The following is a 25062-nucleotide window of genomic DNA, read 5'->3' on the forward strand; positions in this document are numbered from 1 at the left end:
GTGAGAGATCAGAAAGGATCTCTGTGGTTCCTGTCTCACAGCTGTCCTTTTTGGTCAGTGGCCTCGTAACAAGTCTGATTCATTACTACGTCGCGTGCTGGAAATAGCAGGTCACAAACACGTTGTCAGCATGTAGATCTGCTATTTACGGCCCTCTGCAACAACAGTGTGCCCACCGAGTGTATATTAAGCACTGTCCCTTTCCTGTGAGACGTGACATAACACCCTGACACTGTCTGACTGACTAGACTTCCTTTTCTCTCTCTCTCTCACACACACACATACACTACACACGCACGCACGCGCGAGAGTTTGCATTACAGTACTTGTGAGGACCGCAACTTTTTAGGACAGCATTGGATATAGCTGACAATAGCCAAAAAATAGCAGATCTACAAGCTCACAACGCGACGTGTTGTGAGTTGTAGATCGGAAATTTTTCGGTGTGACATCGCCACACAATTATAATGTATAACTAGTATAAAATTGGAAAAAAAACTCAAACCCCCAACCCCTAAACCTAACCTCTAAATGTGTATTCCTATCCCTGACTCCACCAGGGACAACCATAAAAGAACTATTTATCTTAATGTCTATTTCTCAAATTCTACTATATACTTGTCGGGATATTTGGTCCTCACTAGTATAGAGAGCGAGAGACACACACACACACACACACACACACACACACACACACACACACACACACACACACACACACACACACACACACACACACACACACACACACACACACACACACACACACACACACACACACACACACACACCCCTCTCCCTTTCTCCCCGTCTTTATCTTTCCCTCTCTCTCCCACCTTTCCCTACATCTCTCTCTCTCTCTCTCGTCCCCCTCACTGAAATAGTATTGTTCCTTATTTATAATGAAAAGAAGAAGCCTGAAATATTTACGCCGGCTGAGGAAGTAGAGACTTTTCAATAAGAAATGAGCTACATGGAACAAAGTTCAAATGTGTGTGTGAGTCCTTGGATGAAACATTTGTGCGAATAAATTATTGCAGATTGTAAAATGAAAAGTTGTGTTTTTCACTGCTGGGTGGCTCTACTCATATTACATATGACTCATACTACCACTTAACACGGCCGCCCAAAGGCGTTTTCAAAGCATGTTTATTTTAATGAGCAATCGATCGATTGTGTTCCGGCTTGGATCAATATACTTTTATGTTCCTATTTATCACAATAAAAACTAATTGTTCAGGATTTGAAAGAAAACCTACCATGAAGGTTTTTTTAATTGCAGTTTTTTTTTAAAAACATGTATTAATAATATATCTCAGATTTAAAGGGATAGTTCACCCAAAATACCTTTTTTTTCTATTGATTAGTCACACCATGGAGACTTGATATTTTTTTGTTTTTTGTTGAGACACAAAGGAGACTCCTACAGGAACCGCTACCGGTCATCAAATGATTGGCTTAGGAATGAAACATAAAACAAGTCTCCATGGTGTGACTAATGGATAGAAAAAAAGTCATTTTGGGGGTGAACTACTATTTAAGTACCCAAAGACGCTTTACATGGGGGTAGGAGAAAACAACAAAAATAACTTAGGAAAAAAAAAAAAAGTATATATAAAACACGCATTACAAAAAAAAGCTCTGTGTCTAGAGTAAAATCAATAAAAACAGTGGAACAGTGAAACAAGGGGTGTGCAGTTAGCTGGGGTAAGCCATATTGAAGTGCTGGGTTTTTGAGAGCAGTTTTGAAGGATGGGAGGCTGGGGGCTTCTTAATATAACATATTGATGTTATATTATCAGTACAGCCTTACAATACAAATCAGGCCCACCTGCAATATCCTCACAGGCTGGGAATAGTTGTTTTAAAAGTAAAGAAAAGGCCAGTCAATATTTTAGATGTCACCAGGCTCCTGTGGCCACCGTCACCCCAAAAGGATAGAAGTCACTTCTTTTTTCTCCTTGGGGGGAGAAGGATGCTGCGTTGCCATGGGAACTCGTGTTGGTGTTATGACGTCCAGCACTATTTTTATAGATCTTTTCACACGGTACATTGTGTGTGCGTGTGCGCACAAACGTGAGTGTGTGTGTGTACTTGTGAGGGCCAAACGTCCCCGCAAGTATAGTAGAATTTGAGAATGTAACATTGTGAGGACATTTGGGGAGTTGGGCTTTCAATTAGGAAAAGACTCCGGTTAGGAATAGACATTTAGAGGTTAGGTTTAGGGGTTGGGGGTCACACACCAAAAAATATCCAATCTACTTGTAGATCTGCTAATTTTGGCTTTATCCGGGAATGCTTTGTCATTTTAGATTTCTTTGGCTATTCAAAAAATAGCAGATATACAAGCTCATAGCGCGGGCTTGTCTGCTATTTTTGAAAAATCGTGCAAATTCGTGCAAATCTTTGAATATATCACTTATTTTATTTGTAACTCAAATCTTTGCTTCTAGGGGTGTCCGTTGAACAAAATATTTTACCAAAAAATATATTCAAAGATTTGCACAAATGTTCACGATAAAAAATCTACAAGCTCATAGCGCGGCTTGTATATCTGCTATTTTTGAATAGCCAAAGAAATCTTAAAATGACAGAGATGCGTTCCCAGATTGAATGGGTTAAAACAAACAAAAAAATTCAATCCCATTCACAAAATTACCATTCTGAAATGTTGATGTCTTTGCAAGTATAGTAATTCAAACGTACGTACGTGTGCGTGCGTGCGTGCGTGCGTGCGTGCGTGCGTGCGAGCGAGAATGATTCCCTCTACCCATAATCCCACTGATCCCAGACAGCCAGGAGAAAGTCAAGTACAGTGTGTCACTCAGAAAGCTGGAAAGAAGTAGGCTACTCACATTCAGAGACAGAGTCAGCATTCAGCAAGCTAGAGACATACAGAGAAATGCAATCAATAATAAATGCGTTCCTACAATTTCAACATACCAGAGTAAAAATGGCAAACATAAAAGCTAGCTAAACCACTTATTTTCAGCAACGGTTAAATGATGGGGCTCACTAGAATGAAATGTGCGTTCAGAAATGCCTCTACGTAACGTCGCTGACGGGTGGAAACGGTTACTCCAGGAAATGGAGAAAAAAAGATAACTTCCATCTGTGGCCGTGCCAACAGGATCCAATGTAGTTATTATTAATATACCCTCTTAACCATTTTCACTTTCACTTAAAAAAATAGCTAAAATAGTTAAGAATGGCAGATCTACAAGCTCCAAGTGTGTTGCAACGCGAAGCGTTGGGAGCTTGTAGAGCGGCCATTTTTTAAACAGAGGACTAAAGACTTTCCTTTTTAATAAAGCATTTGGTTAGCTTTTTAGGTTTTAACCTCTAGGTTTTCTTTGCCCCCTTGCTTGTTATTATTATATATTTTTTAAGACCCTCCTTTTTTAGATTGTTTTGTGCAAATGTTTCTATTCTGTACTGTAGCACTTTGAGGTTAGTTCAATTGTAAAGTGCAATACAAATAAAATTTATTTTTATTATTATTTTTCTACTTTTGTGTGATACTTTAGTATGACAAATAGGGCATTAAAACATTATGGAGATACAAGAAGGTTTCTGCCCACCAGTGACGATTATATGTCCCGACGTCATAGAGCGTACTTATAAAAAGCATGGGTACATATTAGACCCTCTCCCCAGGCCAGTGCACACTGGGGTCCTGGTGGTGAGCCCTTGAGTTGTTCTTTCACCCATTAATTATTGAGAGAGTTGTACCTGATGCTGGGCAGAGATTGTGTGATCCATTTGAACCACTTATAAACCCTATGTCGTTGACCGGGGTCCCCCAGGGGTCTGTACCTAGTCCCCTCCTCCTCCCCCCCTTCTACATCAAACCTCTTCGGCGAAAATAGCTGACCTACAAGCTCACAACTGGTTGGCAGTTTTGGTGAATGTTTGACAATCTTTTGAAGAATTTCTGAATTGGAGCTGGACTAGAGCTAGGGATTTTATTTTTTAAAGGAGTAGTTCACTCAAAAAGTTACTTATTTTCTATCAATTACACACCCCATGAAGCATTGAATTCATGGAGTTTTTGTGTTTGTTTTTGTTGCATTTCTAAACCAATCATTTGATGACATTAGCATCTTTCCTCCGGTCATCAAATTATTGGCTTAGGAATGCGATAAAAACTACCAAATCTCCATGAATTCAATGCTTTATGGGGTGTGTAATTGATAGAAAATAAGCAATTTTTTGGGGTGAACTGCTCCTTTTAAATGACGAAACTGTGTTCCCAAAAAAAGGTACAATTTCAGGAGATTGCAAGTGTGGCTGCCCTGACGCAAGTCTGGGATATTATACGGCACCAGAAGACGAATCGTGGCACCTTTTTAAAGTGGTCTTTCCATCAAAGACAGAGGCAGGAAAGTGCAAGATTGAAGCACTGACAGCAGTTTAAATGAGCACAGCAGCAGGAGTCAGCTGTGTGGGACTATTCCGCAGCTTAAGCAGTAATCAATTGATTGTACTATGGTTCTCTACGTGGGTAAAGCATTCTTCAGGTGGAGATAGATTCTCCATTTGGACATTAAAGCTATAATGATGGCGTTTGTGGGTTTGGCAGTCTGACATTGTAAAATTTAAAATAATTTAAAAAATCTCTAAATAATTTGGCGGCCCAATTGTTAATGTTGCAGGGCCATTTCTGGCCCGCGGTCTGCCTATTGCCCACCACTGATCTGCATTATCGCATGATAATCATGTTCATCTCAGTGTCTGTGTCCCATGGAGGACGATTGGAAATGTTTTCTAATGTTTGTTAATAGAAAAGATTAGAAACCCTGTTGCACAATCACCTCCTATGATGTCAATCTCTCTGTCTCTCTCTCTCTGTCATTCTCTGTCTCTCCCAATGAGTCTCTATCTGTCTGTCTCTCTGTCTGTCTGTCTGTCTGTCTCTCTCTCTGTCTCTCTCTCTCGCTGTCTGTCTCTCTCTGTTTCTCTCTCGCTGTCTGTCTCTCTCTCTCTCACTGTCTGTCTCTCTCTCTGTCTCTCTCTCTCGCTGTCTGTCTCTCTCTGTCTGTCTCTCCCTCTCTATCTCTCTCTCTGTCTGGCTCTCTCTCTGTGTCTCTCTGTGTCTCTCTCTCTCTCTCTCTCTCTCTCTGTCTCTCTCTCTGTCTCTCCAGGAGAGAGTCATTATAATTATTACTGTATGCTTCATGAAACGGGGCGCAGCTGACACCTCCCAGCTCTCACTGGAACAGATGTGTGAAGGTGTGTGTGTGTGTGTGTGTGTGTATGTGTGCGCGCGCCTGTGGTCTTTATGGGTGATTCTCTTTCTCTCCGAGCCTAATCGTGGTTTTCTTGAACGCTCTCTCGTTCTTAAGCACAGTGCTTCTCAACCGTTTTCATGTCAAGGACCCGCAAATTAATATGGATTTGAAATTATGTTGTGCCATTGACCCCCATAATACAATATTTGTGTTGTTAAAATATTTAAAAAATATTCCATATTTTTAAAAAAACACATCACAATATTTAGAAAATAGCTGATCTACAAGCTTACATATATTTTCAAATATCCAATGTATAATAAAGTTTTGAAGTGTTTCAAACTGATCTAGATGTACATTTTTGCTGGGGACCCCCTGGAAACCCCCTCAAGGACTCCTGCGGGGTCCCCGTACCCCACTTTGAGAACCGCATGCTGCCGTAGTGGTTGGTATCAGCGCGGCGGCGCCGCATTGATAAATGTCCCCTAAACTGATCCGTCGATGGCGAGTTGAATGAGTTTGTGGCGCGCGCCGCACACGCACGTGTAAATGTAGGACAGCATCACTCGATGGATGAGAGAGGGTTACATAACAGGTTGACGAAGCCAACTAGCAAGCTCTGATGTCAGCTAGTGTGTGTGTGTGTGTGTGTGTGTGCGTGCGTGTGTGTGTGTGTGTGTGAGAGAGAGAGAGAGAGACAGAGAGAGAGGGAGAGAGACAGAGAGAGAGGGAGAAGAGCGAGAGGAGAAACGGCATGAGCGCCGCATGCAGAGTGACAGACAGGATGAGGAGAATGGGGAGGTGTAGGGGGAGACGTGTGTTCTCAGCCTTGCTCTCCGTCTGAACCTGCGGATCCCGGGGGGGACGAGCAGGGGGACGAGGGGGTCATGTCCTTTGCCCTGCGGAGGAGGTGGCGGAGCGCCGTCAGGGTTCTCCGTGGTGGAGTGCCAGGAGGAGGAGGAGGAGGAGGAGGAGGTGGTGTCGGAGCTGTGAGTGAGTTATTTTTAGTTCATCCCTCTTTCTTCTCCCTCGTCGTCGTCTCCCCCGCGGGGTTAGCATGCTAATCCGGCGGGCGGTTTACACACCACCAGGCATTTAAATCCTCCAGAACGGAGGTCAGCGGCCGGACGGAGGAGAAGAGGTTTTTTAAACCCTTCACTTCTTCTGACTTAAGCAGGGAGTCCCGCTAGCTTCTGTCCGCCGGTCCAACCACAACGTATCGAGGCGTGTAGTAGTGCCGCGCACGGCCCTAAGGGGCTGTGATGTCCGCACAAGGCGTTTTTTTTCCTGAGCGCGGTGTCTGTTTGAATCGTTTTCAACGGGAGCACCTCGTAATTTTGCGCCGTGCTGGGCACGGCGGCAGCTTGACACGATGACACCGAGTGTCTGTTCTCTGCGCCTCGTCTGGCGTTTTTCATCTGCTCGCCGCTGAGAGTTGAGATATTTTCAACTCGGGGCGCTTGGATGCGTTTTTTTTTTTTAGGACAGCCTGTTGCGTTTTTCAGCTAGGAAAAAAGAACACTTTGGTGGGCACACAGCCTACCTGTTGCAGACCAAGTTAGGTTGTCTTTTTTAATACAATTTTTTTAGACTCCATCACACGAGGGTGTCGCACATTTTTTTTTTAAGATATTTTGAAAATAGCCGATCTACAAGCTTGTAACACGTCGCATTGCGGCGTGTTGTGAGCTTGTAGATCAGCCACGGATCGCTCTAGATGAGGAAGCGCAAGCGCGTTCGAAAGCGCGTTCAGACGGAAAATCATGAGTCCGGGGGGTGGTTGCAGAGCCACTGCTGCGTCGCCGGCGCCGCGGGTTACCCCGGGTGGCACGGCGCCGGCAGGTACTGGCGGGCCGGCAGCACGCGTACGCCGGCGAAAGCTGCTGTGGACGCCATTGAGGATGTAGATGGCGGCAGTGAGGGAGCCAGGGTTCAGCTCCAGGGACTGGGACTAGATGCAGAGCAGCTGCAAGAAAGCCTGGTGGTCGACCTCTGTAACACCCCTCCTGGAAGCTCCTGTATGCTCACACGGGTGGGACATGTAGTGTGTGTGTGTGTGTGTGTGTGTGTGTGCTTTTATCCCATTAAGTCCTGAGGCCGATTCTACAAAATGTGTTCTAGATCCTAACAGTTTTCTGAAACAACTGTTATGTTGCTATAATATCAGTGGTTCTCAAACGTTTTTATGTCGAGGACCACACAAAATTATGTCTAAAAAAAATGTATGTATGTATGTCTAAAATCCAAATGTATATAAAAATATGCATATTCAAAGATTTGCACACACTTTCATGATTTTTCAGAAATAGCAGATCTACAAGCTCATAGCACGGCTATGAGCTTGTATATTTGCTATTTTTGAATAGCCAAAGTATAAAATGATGGTTAAAGTGGCTGCTTTCCCGGTCTTAATGGGTTATTACTATACCTGTGAGGACCAAAATGTCCGAAAAATAGCCGATCTACACAGGCAGCGTGTCGCAGCGTCACAAGTATAGCCTTACAATCGGTAACTATACTAACCTTGTCTCGGGTTGTGATCGCGTCTGCTGCCAAACCCGCTGACATGCACGTATCCATTCCTGATGAGTGAAAGGGGATGCAAGGGACATTTTATGGTAAAATAAGTGTTAAAATAGCTCTATATTCAGAAACTCATTACTATAGAGTGTTTGTTCAGTAAACAGGGGTCTCCCTGTCTCTCCTGCTCTAGTAAATATAAAAATATATTTTTCAGGTCGGGACACCAATTTGATCCAATCAGGAGAGCGAACTTATAATGATGCAAGACAAACAAATAAAATTGAAAGTGACAAACCAATAACATGAGCAGACGCAATTGGAATTAAATTGGAATGCTGTAAAATTGAAGCTGATGAATGGTTTCTCTATACTGATTGGATGAAATTGGTGTCCCGACCTGCCCTGGAAATACAGTATATTTTCCGTTTGCTAAAGAACTGGAAATATTGTCCCTGTTTCTGAACAAACACCAGTGAGTGAGCACTGAATTACTATCAGAAACAAGAGCTTTAACTTTTAATCAAAATAAATTTAGTTTTAACCAAAGAAATACCACTAGCGCCCTTTACTGTTGGTTTTTCGGCTACAGTCATGCTTTGTTTATGAACAAATGTATTTGTCTCTATTATAAACCATATTGCAAAGGCCTTTTTTTTATCTGTTTGCGCCCTCAAGGTAATAGTAGATTAGTGTTTGGTGTTGTAACTCTCTTTGGCTGACATTGCATTATTTATCAGAAGTCTGTAGACTTGTTTCTAAAAGTAGCAGTTTGTCCTGCCACTGTGCAACGTAGCCTGAACCATTCCTGTTCTGGGGGGAATATCCTGCCATTCAAATAGATTTGGGGTAGAGGGAAAAACGGAGGGCGGCTAAAAATATAGACCCGTGTGTGTGCGTGCGTGTGCTTGGCAGAATCGATGACCTACTGTGTGCCCTGTGCCAATATGTGCCACATCTGACTGTAGGGTAATTCAGCTGTGTGTGTGTGACTGTGTGTGTGAGAGAGAGAGCTTTGCTGAGTGGATGACATAATGACTGTATGGTAGCCAAGTGTGGTGTCCTTATATCAGGCATGTAATTGTTGTGCACCAACATGCTTGTGATACCAGAGGCAGCCACTAGAGGTTAAGTATAATGGTTATGTGTGCTGTAGGAATCAGCCAGTGGTGGAAAGTAATTAAGTACATGTACTCAAGTACTGTACTTAAGTACAATTATTTTGAGGTGTTTGTACTTGAGTATTTCCAATTTCCAATACTTTTACTTCTACTCCACTACATCTCAGAGGCAAATATTGTACTTTTACTCCACTACAATTATTTGAAAACTAGTTACTTTGTAGATATAAATTATTACATTATAAAACATACATTAACCACTTTCGTCATATTTTAGACCTAGGCTATTTTCAAACATTTTAGTACTTTTACTTTTGGTACTTAAGTACATTTTGATGCCAATACTTTTGTACTTCTAGTCGAGTCAATTTTGAATTCTGGACCTTTACTTGTAACAGAATAGAGTATTTCTATATTGCAGTATTGGTACTTTTACCTAAGTAAAGAATTTGAGTACTTTTTCCACCACTGGCTGTCTGTCACATAGCGTTCACGTCACACAGGTCACTTGAAACACTCAGCGTGTCACACTGGGCCACTCGTCACATGATGTGGCTGTGACAAGAAAAGTTAAGTGTCATTCAACAGAAATGACTGACTGCCTTGTGTCTGGATAACAAACAAAAGGAGCCATTAATAATAATGATGATAATGGTCTTTATCTGTCTCAGGGGGGATATTACAGTTCACAAATCTGTTCCGTTAAACAATAAGAACACATCACAAAATACAACGCAACATAAAGACAATACATATCGTTGTTGTCGGGCAGAAACCTCTTATCGCCATATTCTAACTTTTTGCGTTTATGCGCAAATTAACGCCCTACTTGATCATACTACAGCGTCACTCAAAAATAGCAGATCCACAAGCTAGAAACGCTGCACGAAGCAGTAGCTTGTAGGAGCTTGTAGATCTGCTACTTTTGAATTTGAATCCTGAAAAGCTGTGTTAATTTTGACAGCAAATTTTGATTTAGTCTTAGTCTTTTGAATAACACACCATTTAGTTTTAGTCCTACTTTAGTCTTCTAAAAATGTTTAGTCTTAGTCTTAGTCTAGTCGACTAAATATCAAAAACCTTAGTCTCTTAGTCTTAGTCAAAAACAATTACACTGGTACAAATTCTGCTTTAGTCTTAGTCGTTTGGATAACACACCATTTAGTTTTAGTCCTATTTTCGTCTTCTGAAATTGTTTAGCCTTAGTCTAGTCTTAGTCGACTAAATATCAAAAACCTTAGTCTTTTAGTCTTAGTCGACAAAATTAACACAGCTGAAAAATAACAGTTTTGGACAGTTTTGAGGTTTCCACCCGACAGAGAGGATATATTACACCTGTACATGGAGTTCCCACTTCCCAGAGTACACAAACAGCATGTCGGCGAGGCAGTTTGTTTAGTGCTGCAACGGCTGAGTGGACAAAACCAGGGGTGGAAAGTAACTAAGTACATTTACTCAAGTACTGTGCTTCAGTACACTTTTGAGGATTTTTTTTACTTTACTGGAGTATTTCCAATTTTCAGTACTTTTACTTCTACCCCACTACATCTCGGATCCAAATATTGTATTTTTACTCCACTACAATTATTTGAAAGCTTTAGTTACTAGTTACTTTTTAGATTTTGATTATTATTACAAAACACACATTAACCACTTCAGCCCTATATACATTTCGGCCATTTGAAAATAGCCGATCTATGAGCTTGTAGATCTGCTATGGGTCATTCTGCATAATGAGTATTTTTACTTTTGGTACTTTTAACTACATTTTGATGGCAGTACTTTTGTACTTTTACTCGAGTACATTTTGAATCCCGGACTTTTACGTGTAACCGAGTATTTCTCTATTGCAGTATTGATACGTTTAGTACTTTTTCCACCACTGAGGGATGCTAGGGTTGATGTGGTTCTTCTCACAATGGAAGCATGCAGCTTGACAGACACATGACAAAACACACTTGAATCCATCATGGTGTGAAATGGCATGTGAAGCATGTGATTCTGTAGCTGTGCCAAGGAGAGACTGTTTTTGGGTCACTCCTCCTTGGGGGGGGGCTCAAAATGCTTCACTTCACGCCGCGTTTCGAGCTTGTAGATCTGCTACTTTTGTGTGATGCTGTAGTGTGATCAAGTAGGGCATTCATTTACAAAGAAACAAAAAAATTGCAACGAAATAATTTTGTTTATCCTTAAGCCGGTCCAGCCGGCTCTCATTGACCTCAATGCATTCCATTGAACTTCTGGCTCCAGTTTGCCTCCCTATAGGGATGATAGGAAAATGTCATGTCAAGATTAGTGTGGCCAAAATAATTGTGATTAAACGATGGTAAAATATTCTCAAAACTCTTAACATGCCACTTTTGTTAACCACTTGCACCCCGGCATCCACATTCTGGGGGGAACATTAGCCAAAAATAGCAGATCTGCAAGCTTGTAGCTTGCAGATCTGCTATTTTTGGCCAAGAGATTCAGAGATTCGGATACGGAAGAAAGCGATCCAAGTACAGTAGGCTACATAGCCAACTCATGTGCAGTGTAAGACGGCCAAGTTATGGTCCGATCCCTACCTCCCAGTGTGTCTATCATATGCTATGGTGTAGAATCTGTCCTTATTTACACTGCCTTGTTTTTTTTACCTCCTACCCTGTGTGACTGTGACATTGTGCTTGAAGATCAGTGATTTGTGTAGTCAGTCTAAAAATGTTCCTCAAAATATATATTTCTCAGATTCTACTATTATGTGTGGGGACATTTGTCCCAAGTATAGTAAATAATACAAATATGTACACACACACACACACACACACACACACACACACACACACACACACACACACACACACACACACACACACACACACACACACACACACACACACACACAAATAGACGTGCGCACATCTCTTCTTAGAACTGGTCAAACAACATTGAGTTACCTCTTGAACACAAGATCTTATCATCACAACAAGCTGTTTACTGATCTGGCTGTACGCTCTGTGTGTGTGTGTGGCTGTACGCTCTGTGTGTGTGTGTGCGTGTGCCTATGTCTACATACTGTAGTATGCATACCTCTGCTGTGTGTGTCTGCCTAACTATGTCTACATGATACGCATACCTGTGTTGATGTATGTTTCTGTGTGTGCGCGTGTGCCTATGTCTACATAATAAATGTGTGTGTGCGTGTATGCACGCTTATGTCTACATAATACAGTAAGCATACCTGTATGCTGACGTTTGTGATCATAAGTTAATCCGGTAAACTTGGAGGGGATCAGTGGTCTTTGTGAGCAGCGCTGCGATAAACTCTTCTACTCCTACCTCAGATTGAGTCATTGAAGTTTTTGTTAACTCATTTACTGCCAATAACGCATATATGCGTTCTATTGAATACATCACTTGCCTGCCAATAACGCATAAATGCGTTCTATTAAAAAAAAAAAAAAAAAAAAAAAAAAGTTTTTTTTTTTTTTTTTTTTTTTTCGTTTTTTTCTTATTTTTAGACCCAAAGACCAAGGAGATATGATATATCAAAGATTTAAACTCCTATCCACTTCCTTGTTAACTTAAAACTTAAAAAATCTGTATCTCGGCTCCTGAGTACTTTTTGTTTTTCAATTAAAAATCTCTGGCAGCCAACAGCTAAAAATCTGAAATAACTCTGGCAGAAATACAGTTAATAACATAAATACTACCTGTCAAAAGGAAAAAGCTTTGATGGCTTATATCCATTGTAGTCCCTTGAGTTCAAACGTGAGTAAACTGAGTGTCATGTGAGTGTCAATTTCTACGTATTAGACAAGCAGAATAGTGAAGAACAACAAGGGCACTGTAAAAGGAACCTGAAAAAGTGTTTTTTATGTTAAAAGGTCTAAATTCTGATTCCGAGTAATCATTGCTATAGACAGTGTACTCTACTAGCTCTTTAATAAACAGTAATTACATCTTCAGGTGGGTCACCAATTTCATCCAATCAGAGAACCCATTTATCAGTGTTCCAGTTCAGTCTGCTTATTTTTGTTTCATCACTTCCAATTTCACTTGTCCTGAAAATGTATTTTCTTTTTACCAAAGAGAGCTGGTAGACCCCTCTTACTGAACAAACACTCTAGCAATGATTACTATCAGAATATAGAGCTATTTAACACTTATTTTAACAGACACATATTACTTACAACCCCCTTTAATGTACCTTAAAAGCAGTGCATCAGATGATGTTGACCAAACTGGTGGTGTTTTGTGTCGTTTCAGAGCTCAGGAATGGAAGAAATGGTGTGGGAGCAATACACTGTCACACTGCAGAGGGTGAGTTCACTGTTACACTTACACTGTCATACTGTACACTGTTACACTGACTGTACACACAGCACCAGTGTTCATTTTGACAGCAAATTTTGATGTAGTTATAGTCATAGTCTTAAATTCTGTTTAGTTTTAGTCATGTTTTCGTCACCTGAAATTATATTTATTTTTGGCGGGCCGTGATGGCGTTGAAATGATTTTCACTTAGTTGCATGCGGAAAATAGCTAGATCTACAAGCATGTTGTGAGCTTGTAGAACGGCTATTTTCGGTCTGTGACACCCGCACACACCCATGATGACTTGTCTTAGTTCTACTGGATCTCTTCTCCACTCCATTTTAGTCTAGTTTTTATTTGTTGACGAAATTGTCAGTATATTTAGTCGTAGTTTTAGTCGTCATAGCTTAGTTCTTATTTTGCTTTTATTTTGTTTTCGTAAGTGAAAAAAGGTAGTCGACAGAAATTTGTCTTCATAGTTTTAGTTGACGAAATCAACACTGTACACAGCACACTGTCACACCACAGAGGATGAGTCCACTCCACGGTCAACCAGAAGCATGCCGTGCTCTGAAATAGGCGTGGATTTTAGGCGTCGTACACACTCCACACTATTTGAGACGGACAGAAACAGACAACTTGTATGAAAGTACTGAATATTGATAACGTTTTAAACTGTCGAGTAGATGTGAAATGGATCAAGTTTGAACAGCTACATGACCTATTTCCTACCTAGAATGTATAGACTGTTTACAGACAATCTGCCAGAGACGAGCATGGAGTGTCTGTACTGCTGGCTTTGATCCGCCCGGAGCAGTGGAACTCTAGCCGGACCACGACTCGCTTATTTACGAGGCTGTCACTCGCACCTCGGACACGCCCATGTCGCGAATGTCCGCACTCCGGAGATTCGCTCGCCACTGCTACCAAAGGCATGACACCCCCATACCGCCACCCTACGACCCTTACACAGGAATGCTGGCCGATCGAGCCTTCCCTAAAACACACTGGACAACGCTCCGTGTGTCCGAGACTCTTCTCCATCCTGACGAATTGTGGAATAAAGTCGCAATTGCAGTCAGAACTGCACACTCACTCCCAATAGTCACTGCCGTAGTCTGAAGACTCTCCTCTTTAGAATCTACCACCTCACCCCCTAGCACTCACCTCTTCAGGCTCCACCTCACCCACTAGCACTCACCTCTTCGAACTCCACCTCACCCCCCTAGCACTCACCTCTTCAGGCTCTACCTCACCCCCTAGCACTCACCTCTTCAGACTCCACCTCACCCCCTAGCACTCACCTCTTCAGACTCCACCTCACCCCCTAGCACTCACCTCTTCAGACTCCACCTCACCCTCTAGCACTCACCTCTTCAGACTCCACCTCACCCTCTAGCACTCACCTCTTCAGACTCCACCTCACCCCCTAGCACTCACCTCTTCAGACTCCACCTCACCCCCTAGCACTCACCTCTTCAGACTCCAATTCCCGACCCTAGCACTCACCTCTTCAAACTCCACCTCACCTCTCCTGGTATCCCTTCTTAATGCTAGGTTACTATGCAGATATATCCTGGTCACTATCCTGATGTTATTTCGATCAGTGGTTCTCAAACGTTTTCATGTCAAGGACCCCCAAATTGCCACTTATTATCCCGCAGACCCCCATTTGAAACAATATGCCAGGGACCCCCATAAGAGAAGATTTTTACGGCTCTAGCAGTGATTCTCAACCATTTTAATTTCAAGGACCCCCAGTTTGACATGCATTTTAGGCTACGGATCCCCATTTAATAGAATTTCTCTGGAACTCCAATTTATATTGTAACATCAATGTTAATTTAACTCTGAGAGTGTACAAATGGAACCAAATGGATTCCATTTGGTTCCATTTGTACACTCTCTGAGTTACAGACCCATAAGGGTCCACTTGGTTCCTAACTATCTATCATTTAGCTGGGGACCCCCTGGAACTCCCTCAAGGACCCCTGGACCACTTTGAGAACCAATAACTTAGATAGTATGTTGTTTAGACAGAAGCTAGCTTCATTGTTTACCTGACATCCTAGTTTCTGTGCACTACGTTGGTCTTTCTGCGCTCTACAATATGTGACTATTTACCTTGTTGTTTATTGACTAGAGTTCATGTTTACTCTGCTTATTCCGATTTCATACGTTTAAGTCGCTCTGGATAAAGAGCGTCTGCTAAATGCCTAAATTGTAATTGTAAATGGCTGGTATTAATTCAGTGTTATATAGAGGGGGAAATAACCAAATGTGTTTAACAGAGCGGTGTGGTAAAAGTGTGACACCTAGTGGTTGAATGTTGTCAAATGTCAAGCGCCCGTTTAAGATCTCAACCAAAACGTATTGTGACTTTGTTGAGGATTTGAACTTTAACCTACATCACAACATCTCAATACAAAACCGTCTCTGTCTGGTGGAAACCTCAGGCTCATGTCCAAAAGTCTCACTTTTCAGGATGCAAATAAAAAAATATCAATATATTGTATCTTGTATAATCTGTTACTTTTGAGTATGATCACATAGGGCATTAATTTACGAAAAAAACACAAAACGTTAAATTATGAAGATGAGAGGTTTCTTTCCGACAGCAACCAAATTCAAGTAGCATCTGACTGATTTAGTTGGAATGGCTGAGAGGAGGTTAAGATTGCATCACAACATGTCTAGTTCAGTGTATGTTCATTTATATCTATCTCTCTCCTACGTTCCTAACTGCTGCCACCAATAAAGGTTTATTGCTTTGCCCCTCTGTAGGACTCAAAGATGGGCTTTGGCATCGCCGTCTCCGGAGGGCGGGACAACCCCAACGTGGACAGCGGCGAGACGTCCATCATCGTGTCGGACGTGCTGCAGGGCGGACCCGCCGATGGACTGCTGTTGTAAGTTACCGAAACCATCCAACCGCCATTTGCCCCGTTGGCTCAGAGGGATTATACACACAACATCGACAATATTTTATTTTGGCTTGCTTTGATGGCATCGCAATGCCTGATTTGCACTTAGCTGTGCCGGAAAATAGCCGATCTACAAGCTCACACCGCGTCACAGACGCATTGTGAGCTTAAAGATCGGCTATTTTCCGGAGTGTGCCATCCACATGCAGCCAAGAATAAAATGACTTGTCTTAGTTCTACTGGATGTCTTCTCCGCTAGTCCCTCCCTAACATTTTAGTCTAGTTTTTGTTTCCTGATGCCATTGTCAGTGTATTTAGTCATAGTTTTTGTCTTCATAGCTTAGTTTTTGTTTAGTTTTCGTCAGTGAAAAAAGGTTGTCGACATAGTTTTAGTCGACGAAATGAACACTGCATGGCAGAAAGGCGCTGGCTGCACAAAAACTCTTCCTGTGTACACGCCACGGCCCCCTTAATTCAGTGGTTCTCAAACTTGGTTCTCATAAGTCCACCCATAACTCTGACTCCATATTTGGGCATGGCTTCAGCCCGTTCAGAAGCCCCACTGACTTCCATAATGGCGGTACGTCAGTGTGCACTGTCAATCTGATTGGTTCAGCAGTTTGCAAGATAAACCGCGGACACACACACACACACACACACACACACACACACACACACACACACACACACACACACACACACACACACACACACACACACACACACAGATCCTCATAATTACAAAGCGGTTAGTCACAAACTGAGCTGTACCTTAAAACATTTTTTTTAGGGATTTCCAGGGGTCTCCAGCAAAAGTAGTTAACATAGCACCACAATCATTTTAGCCACTTTATCCATTTATATGTTGGCAATTCAAAAATAGCAGATCTCTACATCTGCTATTTAAAAATATAGAAAATGTTTGGATTTTCTTCTCTTCTGGAGGTCCCTGGCACAATTACATAATCAATGTGGGTGTCCTTGACATGAAAAAGTTTGAGAAACACTGCCTTACAGTAATTAGTAATGGTTGCTGTGTACTGTGTGGTAATGGTTGCTGTGTATACTGTATTGTAATGGTTGCTGTGTACTGTATTGTGTCTTTCAGTGAGAAGGATCGTGTTGTTCTGGTCAACACCATCTCCATGGAAAATGTGCCTCATTCATTCGCTGTTCAGTCGCTGCGCAAGTGTGGCAAAGTGGCCAAGATAGTGAGTATGATGCTGTCTCTTTCACCACTTGAACACTAGCATCCCTATTGTGGGGGGAATATTTGCCAAGCTCTCACAACCGAAAACTACCGAGTCATTGTTATATTGCTATAAAGAGAGGTTATTTTATAATGTGTGGTGCAGTGTCTTACAGTAATCAAATGTTTGGATAATGTTTTGCTTTGTGTTGTTTCAGTAATCAAATGTTTGGATAATGTTTGGCTTTGTGTTGTTTTTGGCTATTGATTTAGTTCATAAAAACATGTCCCATTATGCAAAATGATCATGATCAAATGTAATGCTGCACTGCACAGGATGCATGAGTGCGGCCTGATGCATACAGGGCATCACGTGACAAAATGAATAGATCTACGTACAAGCTAACAGCACATTGCACCGTGATGCATTGTTAGCTTATATATTAATTATTTTTGTCACATGACGCCCTCTCTCTCTCTCTCTACAAATCAATCAGAGAGGATTTTAAAGTTTACCACGAGCAGTTAATGAGCCTCGTGCTCCAGCGCGCTGTGCAGGATAGCTGATGTGGCACGGAATATGGAATGGAATTCTGCTGCATGTGTGTAGACACAAATGTCCTATGTAAAGGTCATTCTTATTCCATGCTTCAATTTTTGCTAACCCTAAAGGGCAGTACATGCTCCTTTTGACATTTGATATTTTCTTCGCAAAAGGAGGTGATATAATTACAAATTAACAACATTCAGAATTTCTGATGGGCGATCTCAGAACTTTTCCTCAGAACTCCTGCATCTCCAGATGCCCTTACTCTCCAAACTAGTTCGGAAACCCTGTGCAAACCAGATTTTTTTTTTACAGACGTCGGAAGGATTATGTATTGTCTTTAACCCTACACTAACCATAACCTTTCGGTCATAGCACACTGAAGCAAGAGCATTGTTGTGCCATATAACAGGCCTATAAATGGGGTACAATATAGTGGAAAGTTATGGAAAAGTTTAGAAAATGCTTCGGTAAAAATGTGTTTGAACCCTAGTATGAATTGGGCTGTAACGTCGCTATTCCCGTTTTCCTCCTCCCCGCGTCTCATCAAGACGGTGAAGCGTCCCTGCAAGGTGACCCTGAAACAGCCCCCCTCCCCGGGGGGGCAGAGCCTCGACACCCAGTACTATGACGCCGACCGCGACAACGGCTGGCACCACGACACCATCAGCCGAAACCCCACCCCCGACGACAAGGGCTACCTGAAACCCGAGTACAACAGAGGAGGTGGGAGGAGCCAGGAGAGAGGAGGAGGAGGAGGCGGCGGCGGCAGAGCCTCCCCCAGCCCGGAGAGACACGCCCCCAGGAGTCAGGGGGGGAGCCGAGGCCGGGGGCTTCAGGAGGACCCCAGCCCCGACCGCGCCCCGCGCTACCACAGCCGGGGGCGGAGCAAAGACAGAGCGGAGTACGAGCGCGGAGGAGGAGGAGGTAGGTGCTGTCACTCACCGGCATGGCGTTTTAGTGGACGATTAATTGTCGTACGAGTAATTGCCGATGATTTTAGTTGTGATTTAGTATGTTTTTGGCGTTGTGAATACACATTTTATTTTATTTCTGTTTGCCTTTTTAGGCTTTGTAAACAAACAACATTTTCACACGACAGAATTGACAAAGAACTTGCAAAAAATGGTACCAATAATTACAGTAAATAATGGCCAAAACAGGCCATATACTTATTTTATACTTTAAAAATCTTTTCCAAAAGTAGCAAAAATACCCAATCTACAAGCTCACAATGTGTCCCATTGTGAGCTTTTTTTATTAGCTATATTTGAACATTTCTAAAAAAAAAATCACCCAGGAGGAGGAGGAGGAGGAGGCGGCGGAGGAGGAGGAGGAGGGGGGAAGTATATTTCCAGAGCCAAGAGCAGAGAGCACCTGCAGGGGACCACCCCGTCCCCAGAGCCTTCCAGGCTGGAGCCGCTGGACAAACCTGTCAACATCCTGCTGGTCAAGAACAGACCCAACGAAGGTACTATATACTATGTGTTGTCTCATTTATACTCTGTTAGTCATAACAAAAAAAGGAATGGGGTAGCTTTTAGATTTTTGAATACTTACGGTTTGAAAAATAATAATATATATATATATAAAAAATTGCCCATTCATAATGAGTACTTTTACTTTTGGTACTGTAAAGCAGTGGTTTTCAACCCTTTTCATATAAAGATCCATTATTTATTCGGCATTTGAGCCAAGGAACCACCGTTTGATGAGATTTAGCCTCTCATACCCAAAACGTATAGAATATTTCGTTATCATTGGATAAGATTTTGTCAAAATAACAATTCTTTATTTCTTCCACATTCTCATAATCGTGTAGACTTCTTGTAAATTAAGTGATGCAGATGTTTAACGATAATTTAACTCTTGAGTGTAAAATGAAACCAAATGGACCCGTAAGAGTCCATTTGGTTTCATTTTACACTCTCATGAGTTAAGGATCTATAAGGGTCCATTTGGTTACCAACTCTCAATCATTTAGCTGGGGACCACCTGGAAACTCCTCAGGGACCACTGGTGGTCCCCGGACCACTGATTGAGAACCACTGCTGTAAAGTGCACTTTGATGCTAATACTTTTGTACCTTTAATCAAGTAAATACAAATACAGGACCTTTACTTGTAAACGGAGCATTTCTACATTTTATTGTGGTATTGCTACTTTTGACTTAACCCATTTAGACCTGAGGCCGATTCTAAAAACGCCTTCTAAAACCTAACCATAGTTTTCTGAAAACGTTCAAATTCTTACTAAAAATAAAAAATAAAAAATGTAGTTACTATATTATAGCAACAACTAATGAGACACAGAGGTGGCATCCGGATTGAAAGGTATAACAACGTATAGGTAGCAACAGGTCTCAATGGGTTAAGTAACAGATCTGAGTACTTCTCCCACCACTGTTTTTGTCCTGGTAGAGTACGGTCTCCGCCTGGGCAGCCAGATCTTCATCAAGGAGATGACCAGCACCGGCCTGGCCGCCAAGGATGGCAACCTGCAGGAGGGGGACATCATTCTGAAGGTGTGCCAAAGCAAACAGCCACCAACCAAGTCCCTCACGACTCCATGCTTTTCCATTTTCGCTCTACATTTAAATATCTTCCCTTGAAAATAGCAGATCTACAAGCTTAGCGCGCTCATTTCTCTCGCTTAGCATGCTCTCATTTCGCTCTCATTTCTTTATTTGGATTTTCCATTAAAGACATTGATGGTGTCAAAAATCTACAAGCTTACATATTTCCGGTCATTTGTTATTTGAAGATTAAGAGTATATAAGTGGTGAAACTAGCAATTGAATGCATGTTCATTAATCTTCCAGAAAATCCTAATTATCTCAGATATTTCATAAAAGCAAAGGTTGGCGTCTGGCATTTTTTTAAAAATACAAAATGACTATCCTTTTTTGTCAGTGCTGGTATGACAGACTTTTGCATTAATCTGCAATTTCTTCAACTGGTGGGCTGTTAGCCTGGTTCCAGACGAATCTGCCATTGCAAAAAATAAATTGCCCGTGGCAGATTAGGTTTGACCCCTCTCAATAGAGATTGGATTTCTCTCCCTCCGAAGTTGTGAGGGACCAATCAGGGCCCAGTATGCAAACGTGGGGCGGGTTTATCACAAGAGGCATTTTTTTAATTTGCCCCTCGGAAATGCAGGTTCCACACAGAGATTCCAGACTAATATCTACGCAGTGATATTAGTCTGGCCATGCCAGGCTAGTGGGCTGTATGGCTACCAAAACACCATAATTCTACACATTGTGCTAATTGTTTCACAAAATCGTTGATTAGGACTCTGCGTAAACAAAATTATTTCACTTGTGAGATTTTATTTTGCTTTAAAGCATCTGTCATTTTAGATTTGAGCTCAAAAGCCCAAAACCATTATTTTATACTTTGGCTATAGCAGATATACAAGCTCATAGCGCGTCACTTCGTGCCGCACTATGAGGTAGATCTGCATTTTTTTTTTTATCGTGAAGATTTGTGCAAATATGTTTTTAAGTGAAAATGTTTACCTCCAATCTTTGCTTTTGGGGGTCCCCTGGAACAACTTATTTTGAGATGGGGGGTTTGTGGCAAAATTCATATAATTTTGGGTGGTCCTTGACATTTTGAGAACCGCTGATGTATAGCAACATAAGTTTTTCTGAAAATGATTTAGAAGACATTTGAATCGGCCTCAGGTCTTCGTGGGTTAATCCATGTTAACTGCATGTATGTGTGGCAGATCAACGGGACGGTGACAGAGAACCTGTCCCTGAGCGACGCTGGGAAGCTGATCGAGCGGTCCCGGGGCAAGCTGCAGCTGGTGGTCCAGAGGGACCGGCGTCAGATCCTGGTCCGCATCCCGCCCCTCGCCGACTCCGACTCTGAGCCCGAAGGTGAGTCGCACACTAACGCACCACACCGCTAGACCCCAAGTTACGAGCTCGCATCGTCATACTGTCATACTGTCACTTTTTTACGATGAAACAAAGGTTATTTTTTATATAAACGTTCACTGGTTTATTTTTTCCACCATAACCGTTACACGTTAATTAACTTTTTGACAACTTCCCTAAGCACTATTAAACACTATTTTTTTTGTGTTGGTCTGCCCTAGACACTCACGCACAAATTACGGTATTTATGTATTTTAAAATGAACGTTGTGTTGGAGGTAGACACTCACAACAAAACATTGTGTTTGGAGAAGAAGAAAAAACACTTTTATGTGTAATGGTTATTGTAAAAAATATACCAGTGAAAGAGTACATGGTTAACATTTAGTTTTGTTTTTGAGTTTGTTCTTCAAAGTGGGTAACTGTTATATGATGTATCCAGTGGCATTATTTCAACATTCCAAGACAACCAACAGCCATGAAGCATATTTAGACCCACACCCGACTGAGGTGGAAAAAAGAAAGCTGGCATTTAAGGGGTTAAAAATAAATGCCGAAACCCCCGCAGTGTCACATGTCGACCCGCAGCTGCGTAGCAACTGTATGCCATTATTAACCACTTTCAACCTGGTGTCCCTGTTTAAGAAAGAAAAATCCCCAAAATAAGCGATCCACAGGCTCACAACGCGGCGCATTGTGACTAGGGTTGGAGATCCTTTAAGATTTTAACGATTCCGGTTCCTTAATGGTTCCCTCTCAACGGTTCCTATATATTCCTATATATACCTCACTGGTTCACAAAGTGGGGTCCAGGGACCCTCTGGGATACTTGAGAGAGTTCCAAATGGACCCTTACAGGTCTGTAACTCTGAGAGCGTACAAATGGAACCAAATGGACCCATAAGGGTCCATTTGGTTCCATTTGTTCTGGAAACTGGTTCCAAATGTGATGGAACCCATTCCGGTTCCTCAATGTTGGATCCGGTTTCCGGATCCCAACGCGTTGTGAGCTTATATCGTCTTATTTCCGCCGTGCGCCACCATCCTATGACAACGTGTAAAACAGGGCCTGAGTGGTTATTAATAACTGTCTTGCTGAGCATTGGCTGTGATAACCTGAAATGTTGTTTTGACGCCCCTTTCTGTTTTGAAAACGGAAAACGAATTGAAATGAAATTGAACTCAATATTGACGACAAAAGAAGCAATTTCCTCCGATTGCTCAAAAGGGCAATTTCTGTTTGTTCTCTCTTCCAGATAATATGTCATACTTTTAGATGGAAGAACCAGCCCAGAGAGACTGAGTGTGTTGCCTTATTATAAAGCTGTTACAACCAGAGCAAAAAAGTTGTAAAAGCATATTTTTTTTCTTCCATACTTTGCACTTCTCTTTTCACTGCTCTAAGCTTCTAAAACTTTTTAATCTATTTTCCTAAATTCAATAAAAGATATTTTAATCACTATGTACTTTGTATTGTGTGTATTTTTAAGTTGAATAATGCCAATGGAACAAGTAACACTCGTTGTGTTGTTGCGTGATGTTGTGTTAACCTGATTATTCTGTAATTCTAGAGCAGTGTTTCTCAAATGGGGAAATGTGTACCCCTAGGGGTCCGTTGAGGCACTACAGGGAGTACGTGAGAAAAGGTGGAAACACTTTTCCTTTCGTGTTATGTTTCATGATAAAACATTCATACACTTTGTGTGAACCTGCTGACATGTAAAGTGTTACACCAAACTAAATCAAAAGCATGACTAGCATAGCACAACTGTTATTGAATAGAAAGCAATACTTATTCATTTTGCTGTTTTATTTTGAACATAATTGGTTGCTATATTACGGCCAAAGTAAAAAAAAAAAATTAGCTCAGGAGGCACTAATTGGGTTTACCGGGCCGCTAATTACAGCTCTTTCACTCTATTATTCATAAGGTAGGTTATCATTCATTCATAGCATCATAACCTAGCTACGGTTTTCTCTTGCAGTTTTCTAGGCAAAGTTTGTAGTCGGGTAAAGAGGGTACTCGGATTCAGAAATCAGGGAAAGGTGGTACTGAAGCCAAACAAGTTTGAGAACTACTGGTCTAGAATGTGTCCTATTGCTTTTTATCATATTATCAAAGGTAACAACTTTTTTTTCTGAAAGCAGAACGTTTCATGACGAGCCTTAATCATAAAGTGGGTAAGAATGTTTATAGAATTTTCAGCATGGTAACATATTCATGTTTTGTCCTAACAGTGTATGAAGTGCAACACTTTATTTTATCATTGAAACATTCATTAATTCCATATTGTCACTTCACACCACCGTGCCAAATTCTCTCTCTCCCTCTCTCTCTCTGTCTCTCACTCTCTCTCTCTCATATTCACATGCAATGCATACAGACCTGCTGAATCCTATTGTACTGATGTAAGGACATCATATCGTGTCATAATTCTTGTTCTACAGTCACTGCAGCGTACTGGAGGCAGGACGGGTCACAGTGCCTTGCTTAAAGGGCTGCTCACATGCCTTGGACGTGCAGGATTTTTGTGTACAGTTCATTCATTCAGTTTGATTACACACACGCTAAATCATGTGCACATACTGTAGTGTGTGTGTGTCTGCAGGCCCTGACACGAGCTGAGGACCACTTGGATAGTCATACAGACTTAGGTTACCTCAGCCTTCTGCTCCACAGCCCTCTCGCTTAAGTTCTTTATTAGCAACTGTATCACTCAATGCCCTCAATCAGCTGTGGCACACAGCTGATCTAAATCATTGATTGATTGATAGATATGCATCAATCCCCCCCCTCCTCTCTTTCTCTCCCTCTCTCTGTGTGCATACGTGCGAGATGTGACAGGAGATTCCTCTGATTGAGAATAAAACACCTTATTATCTACTCAGATAAAGCCCAACGCAAATTCCTTCATATTGTATGTTTAGGGCAAGGGGGTTTCAACTGATTGTGAACCAGGGGCGCGACCACCACCCTGAATTCTTATTCAGGCTCATGTTATTTTCGGGCTGCATCCTTGCCCTGTACTTATGCCAGTGCGGAAAAAAAACATCCTCACAGAGGTACGCAGTTGCAAAAGGTAAAGCAAAAAAGGAAACAAAGAAAAGAAAACACTTTGCTTTTGCTGTAAGCTCTGGGAATTCCGCCAGATAACTCATCCAGAACTGCACAAGGGTCTGTGTTTCATACATTTTCCTCTTGTCAATGGGCTGAACCGCTTGTGTAGTAGTTTCAGTGGTGGAAAAAGTACTAACATTTTTTTACTCAAGTAAAAGTATCAATACTACCTACCCTAACCCTGATCTACAAGCTCACAATGCGACACATTGTGAGCTTGTAGATCGGCTA

General features: G+C 41.9%; 1 protein-coding gene across 1 annotated transcript in view; it reads left to right on the plus strand.

Moving 5' to 3' along the window:
- The window catches only part of LOC308088847 (tight junction protein 2-like), a 70776-nt gene that overhangs the window by 22647 nt on the left and 23067 nt on the right, over nt 1-25062 (plus strand). The window contains exons 2-8 of the mRNA XM_080433434.1: nt 13121-13174; nt 15953-16077; nt 17201-17303; nt 18380-18755; nt 19159-19299; nt 20249-20352; nt 21561-21714. Coding sequence (XP_080289560.1) covers nt 13121-13174; nt 15953-16077; nt 17201-17303; nt 18380-18755; nt 19159-19299; nt 20249-20352; nt 21561-21714 — 1057 coding nt within the window. The remainder of the gene's footprint in view (nt 1-13120; nt 13175-15952; nt 16078-17200; nt 17304-18379; nt 18756-19158; nt 19300-20248; nt 20353-21560; nt 21715-25062) is intronic.

Source organism: Gymnoscopelus braueri (genome assembly GCF_963280865.1).
Source record: "Gymnoscopelus braueri genome assembly, chromosome: 7".
Lineage (NCBI taxonomy): Eukaryota > Metazoa > Chordata > Actinopteri > Myctophiformes > Myctophidae > Gymnoscopelus > Gymnoscopelus braueri.